The following is a 9,077-nucleotide window of genomic DNA, read 5'->3' on the forward strand; positions in this document are numbered from 1 at the left end:
TCTACAAGGGGGCACCTATAGAGGGACCTATGGGGGGGGGGGGTTAAGCTGTGCGGGAGGGGGTCTCTGTAGGGCCCACAGCCCCTCCCCTATAGCACGTCGCCTATAGAATGTCCCCCACAGAACGTCCCCTGTAGCGGCGCCCACAGCCCCCGCGGAGGTTCACGCGGGCGGGCGGGCCGGTCGCCGCCGGCCGCGCAGCCCCATATACCGCGCTCCCCATGTACCGCGCTCCCCTATGGCCGCTATAGGGTGCGCGTAGGGCGCTGCCCCGCCCAGCCCGGCCGGGGGAGGCGGTGCCGCCACCGCAGCCGCGCCGCGGGACTACGGCTCCCGGCCTGCCCTGCCGTGCCGTGCCGTGCCGTGCCCTGCCGTGCCGTGCCGTGCCGTGCCGTGCCGGCCGAGCCATGGCGGAGATCCGCGGTGAGCGGGGCCCGGAGGGCGGGGGGGCGCCCGGCGCGGGCAGCCCGGCGGGGTGTGGGACCCCCCGGGCCCGCAGACCGTCCCCGGGGGGGGGGCACCCGCGTGGGGATGGGGACCCTTGGGTGGGAGGGTCACCCCCGCGGAGATGGAGACCACCGCGGGGCGGCGGGGCGGAGGCACCGAGAGCCCTGCCCGCAGCCCCCCCGAGCCCCCTAAATGATGGTTTCACATTGCCTCCCCCCCAAAATACACCCTCCCTCCCAAAGCCCTCCCTGCCCTGGCCCCCGCTCACCCCGCACCGGCGGGCGGGGGGCTGCCCGGCTCACGGCCCCACCGCCGGCGTCCCTGGGAGGGTTTGGGGGGCAGAGGGTTATTTCTGCGCCCCCCCATAACGTCTGGCTTCCCTCCCGCAGTGTTCCCCCTCTCCTGTGCCGTGCAGAGCTACTCCTGGGGGAAAGTGGGGCTGGAGAGCGAGGTGGCCAAGCTGCTGGCCAGCAGTGACCCCCTGGTCCAGATCCAGCCCGACCAGCCCTACGCGGAGGTGAGTGCCCGGCCGTATGTCCGTCCCGGCCCATCCGTGTGTTCATCCCAACCTGCCGCGGCTCCCCTGCCTGTAGCCCCGGCGGGGAGGAGAGGAGAAGCCCGGCGTGACTCAGCCCCCAGGGGAGCTGCCTTGGCCACATCGATCACGTCCGGGGCCAAAAAGCCTTGAGAAAAGCCCAAGTCATCCCGTTGGCTGCCTGGCTCAGGGGTCGGTCCATCTGTCTGTCTGTCTCCCGCAGCTCTGGATGGGTGCGCACCCCCGGGGAGATGCCGTCATCCGGGATAACCGCATCCCCCAAAAGACCCTGGGCCAGTGGATCGCCGACAACCCCGCCTGCCTCGGGGCGAAGGTGAAGGACACCTTCCAGGGTCGCCTGCCTTTCCTCTTCAAGGTGCTGTCGGTCAACACCGCCCTCTCCATCCAGGCACACCCCAACAAGGTAGGGAGAGCCCCAGGGGGGCAGCCCCGGCTGGACCCTGTGTCCCTGGGGAGGTCACCCAGCTCCTCTGCCCCCCTCTCCAGGAGCTGGCGGCGAAGCTGCATGCCCAGTTCCCTGAGCACTATCCCGATGCCAACCACAAGCCTGAAATGGCCATCGCTCTCACCCCCTTCGAGGGCTTGTGCGGCTTTCGGCCCGTGGAGGAGATCGTCTCCTTCCTCCAGAGTAAGGATGGGCGGTCGCGAGGTCAGACCCCGATGCCACCTTCCCTCCCTGTGGTGGGTTTGGGGTGGGGACAGTGGCTGTGATACCTTGGGATGGGGGTGCTGGGCTGCCCCGTGGTGGCGGCCGCTGGGGATGACTTGGGTTGGCCGCCCCGGCAGCCGTCCCTGAGCTGCGGGCGCTGACTGGGGAGGTGGCGGCGGAGCAGCTGGAGCGCAGCGGGAGCGACGACCCCCGCGGCGTCTCGGCTGCCCTCCGCGTCTGCTTCACCCGCCTGATGAAGAGTGAGAAGAAGTTCTTCGTCGACCAGCTGAACATGCTGGTGAAGAGGATCTCCCAGGAAGGTGGGTCCTCTGCCCACTGTGGCCCCCCAGAATGGTTTTGGGGGGACTGTGTTTAAGGGAGGGGACGGGGCACCCCCCCCAGCCCCCTCCCCAGCGTTGTGCCTGGTCTCTGCCCACGCAGTGGCAGAAGGGAAGGACACGTCAGGGAGCAACGGGGACCTGCTGCTGCGGCTGCACTCCCAGTACCCGGGGGACATCGGCTGCTTCACCATTTATTTCCTCAACCTGGTGAGACTGGAGCCGGGGGAGGCCATGTTCCTGGGAGCCAACGAGCCCCACGCCTATCTGCATGGAGGTGAGCATTGCGGTGGCTTTCCTCACCCAGGACCCCACAGGGACTGTCCCCCAGGGTGGCCATGGTCTCCTGCACAAGGTTGGACCCCCCCGGGATGTGCGGGAGGGGTGGGGTGGGCTGACAGCGCTGCCTCGTCCCCGCAGACTGCGTGGAGTGCATGGCGTGCTCGGATAACACGGTGCGTGCTGGGCTCACCCCCAAATTCATCGACGTCCTCACCTTGTGCGAGATGCTCAACTACACACCAGCACCCAGCAGCTCCAAGATCTTTCCGGCCACGCAGAGCCAGCTCGACCCCAGCGTCTACCTCTACGACCCACCTGTGCCAGACTTCGCCATCATGAGGATAGAGGTGAGCAGTGACAGGTCTGCTCTGGGGACACGGTGGGGACACCAGCTTTCTCCCATCTTGGCTGTGCTCTTGGTAGGACATCTAGGTGTTGGCTGGGGTTTTCTTGGCATGGGTTTGCTCGCCCTTGTAGCTAGTGCTCCAGGGAGGATGGAGGGATGCTTGGGGCTGCTGGGGATGCTGGTGTCACCCCCAGGCAGTGCTGCAGGCTCCTCTCCCTCCCCTGTTCCCCCTGCCTAGAGCTCGCTCACCTTCTCCAGCAGCTCTGGGCAGAGGGAGGACCAGGAGGAGGTCTCAGGGGTGCAGCTTGGGTGTCCTCAGCTAAGCTGAGGTCCCTGGGCTTGGGCTGCTGCAGGTGCAGGGTGGCCTGGGCACAGCAAAGGTAGCTGCAGGGTGGGAACAGGGATGACCCTGTTCCGGCTCTCAGGAAAGAAGAAAATCTGTGGGAGACTCAAGCTGCGGTGACCCTTTCCATTGCAGATCCCTCCCTCCATCAAGCTGTACCTTGTCTCTGCTGTGGACTCTGCCAGCATCTTGCTGGTGATCCAAGGGACGGCCGTGGGCACCTCCACAGCCGCAGCCTCTGAAATGACTCTGCGTCGTGGCTCCGTGCTCTTCATCTCTGCCAACGAGAGCATTTCCCTCCACCTCTCCTCGCCGGACGGGATGCTGCTCTTCCGAGCCTGCTGCCTCCTCTGAGCAGCACCCGGACACCTTCCCCCATCACTCCACATTCAAGTAGATAGAAACTGGCCTGAGCAAAGTCATCTCGCTTGGAAGTTTCCCCTCCATCTATTAAACCCCCAAAACAGCCCGCACACGATGCATAGAGAGCAATTCCACGATTCGACTCCTTGGACGTGGCACAGAGCAGAGTGGGCAGAGGAAAAGCATCTCCCCTCGCAGCTCATTAGCTGCATCCCCGTAGCATCATCCCCTCTGGGTGCTGCTAATGCCATATGGAGACTCTTATTATTTTTTCCCCCTTTCTTCTCACTGAGAAGCAGCAGGGAGGCCTGAGGTCTGCACCCTGGGTCTCGAGCATCTCTGCCCGGCTTCTAGGAGCTGCTGCTGTCCCCTGCGAATGTGATGCTGAGGCTTTCTGCTGCTCCTGGGTGCCTGCTGGGCTCTTCCCGAGCCTGGCTGATGGCAGGCAGTCCTCTGAGCCACGTCACCCCTTCCCCGGCTGTAAAAGAGGGCTGCTTGGCAGGGTGATGGAGCTGGAGAGCCTCTGGTGCTGTGAATAAAGTGGTGACTTTGTCCTCGGCGCAGGGCAGTGTGGTGTAGGGAGAAGGAGGAGGATGGGGAGAAGCCATGGTGTTTGCAGGGCTTGGGAACCAGAGATGGAGGCTGGCGGCAGCTTCGGCATTCCCCCAGCACCGGCTGCGACCTTCCCCGCATCACCCCATGGCAGCATCAGCCCAGGCGACACGGCAGCTCCGCAGGGAAACAGGACAATGGGGTAAAATGTACCGAGGGAAACCAGATTGCTCTGAAAATGCGCCAGGGTCAGAGAAGGAGCCCTCCCGAGTGGGGCTGCTGCTGGGGACCAGGGCTGAGCCCCCCACCACAGCACCAATACAGACTCTGAGTAATGAGATCCAGTTTATTGAGTGCTCCCTTCAACAATACAAAAAAACCCAAAACAAAACAAAACAGTTCAGGTCTCTAGACATCAAATATTTAAATAAGGTTCCTTTATAAGAAGCTGATTGTCCTCTATGTAGTACAGCAGGACCATGATTTAAGGCAGCTATTAAGGTTCACAGCAGGTAAACTCCCCAGCCACCCCAAATCTGCACCCAGAGGGACCTGTGCAGAGCTGGCGCAGGGGTTATGCGCTGCCCCTCGCCTGCATCTAAGCAGCTTTGGGGAGAAATGGAACAAGCCACTAGCTCTAAACCCAGAACCGATGGACTTAACGGGTCCCTCGAGAGGCAGAAAGCAGGGAGGTCCCAGCCCCAGCGGCAGCTGCTGGTGGATATAACAAATGCAGATGCTTAAAGCTCAGCAGCCTGCCCCAATCTGCTCCGTTGGATTTCTCCCCATCTTATCTTCACCACCAGCACAGCAATCTTTGGTTCAGGTCAGCCCAGGCTTTGGGAGGAGGAAACCTGGCAGCAATTAATTGCAAGCAGCACGAGATAGGTAAATGAAGCAGCTCTCTGCCAGCCGACCCTAACCTCACTGGCTTGGCCTCAGCCTGCCAGGGAGAAGGGGTGACTAAAGTGAAAATAAATAGAAAAGGAGTCTCAGGGCTTCCCAGCCTGGTCCCACACCATGGCAGTTTGACCCCACCATCAACCACCCCTTCATTAGGGAGGGCTGGGGAGGGCAACCCATGTCCAGGGCCAGGTCCTAATCCTCGACGTGGCCAATTAAAGGAGGAAAAGAGGAGGTCAGGCAAACCAAAGAGCATTTGCTGCTGCACCTCCCAACTCCTTCCCTTTATACCCCCATGGAGGTGCCTGGGCTCTGCCTGTCCTCCCTCCCCACCCCAGCCAGGCGACAGGTCCCATCCAGGCCACCTAAACGTCACTGTGCCACCCCTCCCTGATATTGCTGAGTGTAACGAAAGGTCCTTTGGAGTTGGTTGGCTGTTGCTGCTCACCACAAGCAGCATCACAGCATCATTCAGTCTTTGTGTCACTGTCCTGGTATGGGACACGGACACCAACAGCCATCCCACGGGACAGAGAAAGTGCTGGCTTTTGACCTGTTCTTGCACAGCCCCGGCCGAGCGGCATCTACTGAATCACACAGGAAAGATTTTCTCCGAAACAGCAGGGGCAAGAAGAAGAAGCGACAGGTTTTGGGGGGATGAGATCCAGATCTTCATCATCGGGGACCTCGTCAAGGTGGTACCCATCCTGCAGCAGCTGCCGGCTCAGGTCCTGGTTCACCTGCTGGGGGGGGGGGGGCGAACAAAGGAGGCTGAGCTGGTTAAAATTAGTCCCAGTTTAGTTAAAATTTAGGTCCCAGGGCTTGCAAAGGGAAGGACTGCGAGCAAGAACGGCATCGCATCCTCCCTCCAGTGCCTTTGCATGGGGAAAAGCAGCACAACCAGAGCAGAGCAAAGCAAAAGACCAAAGAGCTTTTCCTGGGCTGCAACACCCCGACACACACCCCATGCACCCCAAAACACCCCGCAGGCTGCGACGCCCCTGTATGATAGAGCTGAACAGCTGCCCCGCTGTAGGGTCTGGGGGTAGACGATGCTTTAGGTGCAAAGGGTGAAGCAGTGACGGCCAGCTGGGGCTTGCAAAAGGGAGATTTATGCATGGCTTAAATGTATCGGGCAGCAGAGGCAGCAGTTTGCAAAGCAGAGCTCTGCTGGATGGACACATACATAGACACCCCATAGGGTGATGCTTCATTTCAGCCCCTAAACAGACCCCGAGGTGTAAGGGGGGCAAGGGAACCCACGAGGACCGCGCAGTCGGAGTGAAACCCCTGGACTTGCCTCGGCGGAGGAGTAGCCTGAGGAACATCTGGATCCCAGCTCCCCATCACTAAGAGAGGAAGGAAACGGTCAGAGCCAGCTGGGAAGGAGTGTCTTTGCTTGGGATACAGACAAGGGAATCTCAGTGGGGGGAGAAAGGGAGCCAGCAGCGTAACACCAAGGGATTTGTTAAATTTGGGACAATAGGAGCGTTTGGCTGCTGAGAAGTGCCCAGTGCCATTGGGGATGCTCTACAAGTGACGAGGAAAATCAATCCCCAAAAAAAGCCAGCTCTGAGCCTGCAACACCCTCCACCCAAAATCCTGGGATATTCACCCAGTCCCCACCTGTCCGAATCGAGGGAGACCAGGTTTTCATCCGCCGTCTGGCTGAGCGCCGTGTAGCCCTTGTTAAACTTCACTGACCTGCCAGAAAGCAGAGGAACGAGCCCGTAAGACACTTTGGTATGGAAATGCAGCCACAGAGCTGACGGGCTGAGGAGCCAGGGCAGGAATCCTGGTCCTGAATGTCCCCTGCACCCAGGCATTGTCCAGGGCTACCACCAGCTAAGAGTAAACTCCATCTAAGCTCTAGGCTACCCAATTAAATCCTTAACACCAAAGCATTCCCAAAACAAAGAGAAGAAGGAGCACAGCCCCTGCTAGAGCAACTCTTAACTTTTGCAGGAAAAGTGCTATCTTTTATTATATTGGATGCTTGCTGGCCACAACAGAGCCAGCAGACTGAAGTCCCAAACTCATTTTTCAATCCTCCAAGTTTCCCGGTCTCCCCAAGGAATGTGAGAACTACATCTTGGGAAAAGAAAAATGGGATCAGACCTTTTAGCTGCCAGCTTCGGCTGGTGCGGCGCGGGTCCCCCCAGCAGCCCCTGCCTTCGCAGTGCTGCCTTCGCCAGCTCGCGCTGCCTCTCTGAAAGCCAAGCACAGAGGCAGAGCTAAAAATATCCAAGGGTCTTTTTTTGGGGGCAGGGGGCATTGCAGGTGGGTCCTAGGGAGAGCATGGGGGCATTACAGTGCTTTCCATAGGCAGCACCTATGGGTTTTTATGGGGTTTTTTATGGTTTTATCCCACCAAGGAATAAAAAGGCTTTTGGTGACTCCCGCCGTGGGCAAGAGGTGCAGATGACTCCCCAAATCCTGGCAGAGTCCCTGGGGTGACACCGAGCATCACTTACGCAGCTTGGCATGAATGGAGGGAGGCTTGCTCATGATGTAGGGTCCCCTTTTCTCCACTGCATCTGTAGCCTTGTTCAGCCTCTTGTTTTCAGCCCAAATCAGCTAAAAAAAGGGAAAGAAGCAAATTTAGTAGCATCTCTCTATGGGGATGAAGTAAAGCGGAGTCATCTCAGAGCATCTGGTCATTCCCGGGAACTCAGTGTCAGTGGGGAAATCTGCCACCACGTCGGCTGGGAAGAGCTGGGAGGGGACGGCTCCTCCTCCCCAGCCCTGTGCTGCGGCCAGAGGAGGGAGAGGAAAAGGAATAAGCAGATCTATTAGCAGATGAAGGGATTATTTGGGAATGGCGATGCTAAATTAAAAGCGCACATGGCAACTGGCAGTTTCTTTGCAAGCCTAACTCCAATAATAGTCAGGAGATGACATGGTGGAGGAGATTTAACTAGCAGGTTCATCAAATAAAATATAAGGATACTTTATTTTAATTTCTCCACAGGTTTTGAGCCTTTCAAGCTTCTCCCCATGCAATAATAAAACCAAATCGTTAAAATGAAAGCAGCGTCATATAATCAGGTCTGAGAGTCAGGGCTTTAAGGAAAAGCCTCCCCCATCTGTAAGGCACTTATCGTCAAGGAGAGCCGGCACTGCTGAATGACATCAGGCAGGAAAAAAGGTCTAGAAATATAATAACTAATAAAGACAATAGAGGAACAGTCAGAAAATGAGCAGAGTCGGTGCAGGAGGGATGGGGAATTAGAGGAAACAGTTAATGAAGAAACAACGCAGAGGACCTGGGGTGGCGATCCTCGGACAGCACAACCAGGATTAGCGTCAGTGTCTTAAACTGGAATTAGCAGGGCAGAGCCTGACACGCGGGAAGAACTCCATGCCCAGGTTGCTGGGGCCGCCCGAGCCAGCGGGATTCACCAGGCAGGCAGCACACTTCTGCCCGCGCCCCCCATCCCTCCGTACGCGCTATACTCCTCCCTATACAGCCCCCTGCACGTGCTCTGCTTTTACACTGCCCCTACCCTACACTGTGCCTCCACGCCTATACCCCACCCATGCCCCCTCACAGCCAAATGCGTGCACTTTATTGCTATAGTAATAATATATATAATAATAATATATATAATATAATAATATAATAAGCCCTATATTGCTCCTCTGTGCATATGCCCCAGCCGTATACTGCCCCACGCACATACCCCATACTGCCCCCGTGCATATAGCCCAGCCCCGGACCCCCACGCACATACCCCAGCCCCATACCCATGATGCACACACCTCATACTGCCCCTATGCACATACCCCAGCCCTATACCACCCCCATACCGCTCCCCATGCACAGATCCTATACTGCCCCATACACATGCCCCAGCCCTACGCTATACTGCCCCATACCACCCACCATGCATATGGCCCACGCACGCACCCCGCCCCTACGCCCGCCATGCACACACCCCATGCTGACCCACGCACACGCCCCGGCGCCGCACGTACCCCCGGTCCCCGCCGCCCGCCGGCTCTGCTCGCCCCGGGAGCGGGAGCGACCCCAGCCCCGCCGCCCGTCGCCATGGCCGCCCGCCGCCCCGCCCCCGCGCCGCCCGCCAATGGCAGAGCGCGGCGGCGGGGCTCAGCCAATGGCAGGCGGGGAGGTGGTGCGCCCCTCCGCCGCGCATGCGCAGCGCGACGCCCCGGCAGCGGGACACGGGGACCCACGCCGGGGCCTCCCGCCAGCGCGGCCCTGCCCTGCGCCCGCCGTGCAACGGGGAACCGCTTCCCTGCCGCATTCATGTGTTTCCTGAAAAATTCCCTTTTTC

At 59.5% G+C, this 9,077-nt stretch overlaps 2 protein-coding genes across 4 annotated transcripts; one reads left to right on the plus strand and one right to left on the minus strand.

Moving 5' to 3' along the window:
• Positions 1-82: 82 nt before the first annotated feature.
• On the plus strand, positions 83-4,400 carry MPI (mannose phosphate isomerase). Its single transcript, XM_087745028.1, has 8 exons — positions 83-423; positions 837-964; positions 1,206-1,406; positions 1,490-1,631; positions 1,790-1,972; positions 2,094-2,267; positions 2,411-2,619; positions 3,097-4,400. The coding sequence occupies exons 1-8, from the start codon at positions 408-410 to the stop codon at positions 3,313-3,315; spliced, it is 1,272 nt and encodes a 423-aa protein (XP_087601154.1). The 5' UTR covers positions 83-407; the 3' UTR covers positions 3,316-4,400.
• On the minus strand, positions 4,299-8,839 carry FAM219B (family with sequence similarity 219 member B). 3 transcript variants are annotated; one of them, XM_087745032.1, is made up of 6 exons: positions 8,758-8,839; positions 7,254-7,356; positions 6,898-6,988; positions 6,406-6,483; positions 6,080-6,128; positions 4,299-5,519 (listed from the first exon to the last, which is right to left on the minus strand). In XM_087745032.1, the coding sequence occupies exons 1-6, from the start codon at positions 8,830-8,832 to the stop codon at positions 5,364-5,366; spliced, it is 552 nt and encodes a 183-aa protein (XP_087601158.1). In that variant the 5' UTR covers positions 8,833-8,839; the 3' UTR covers positions 4,299-5,363. The 3 variants fall into 3 exon arrangements, with proteins under 3 accessions (XP_087601158.1, XP_087601155.1, XP_087601159.1); XM_087745029.1 differs by having other exon boundaries at positions 4,299-5,522; XM_087745033.1 differs by having other exon boundaries at positions 5,390-5,519; positions 5,966-6,128.
• Between the last annotated feature and the right edge of the window lie 238 nt (positions 8,840-9,077).

This window comes from Nipponia nippon, unplaced genomic scaffold (assembly GCF_047370975.1).
Source record: "Nipponia nippon isolate SJK-2023a ecotype South Korea unplaced genomic scaffold, ASM4737097v1 scaffold_9, whole genome shotgun sequence".
NCBI classification, from domain to species: Eukaryota; Metazoa; Chordata; class Aves; order Pelecaniformes; family Threskiornithidae; genus Nipponia; species Nipponia nippon.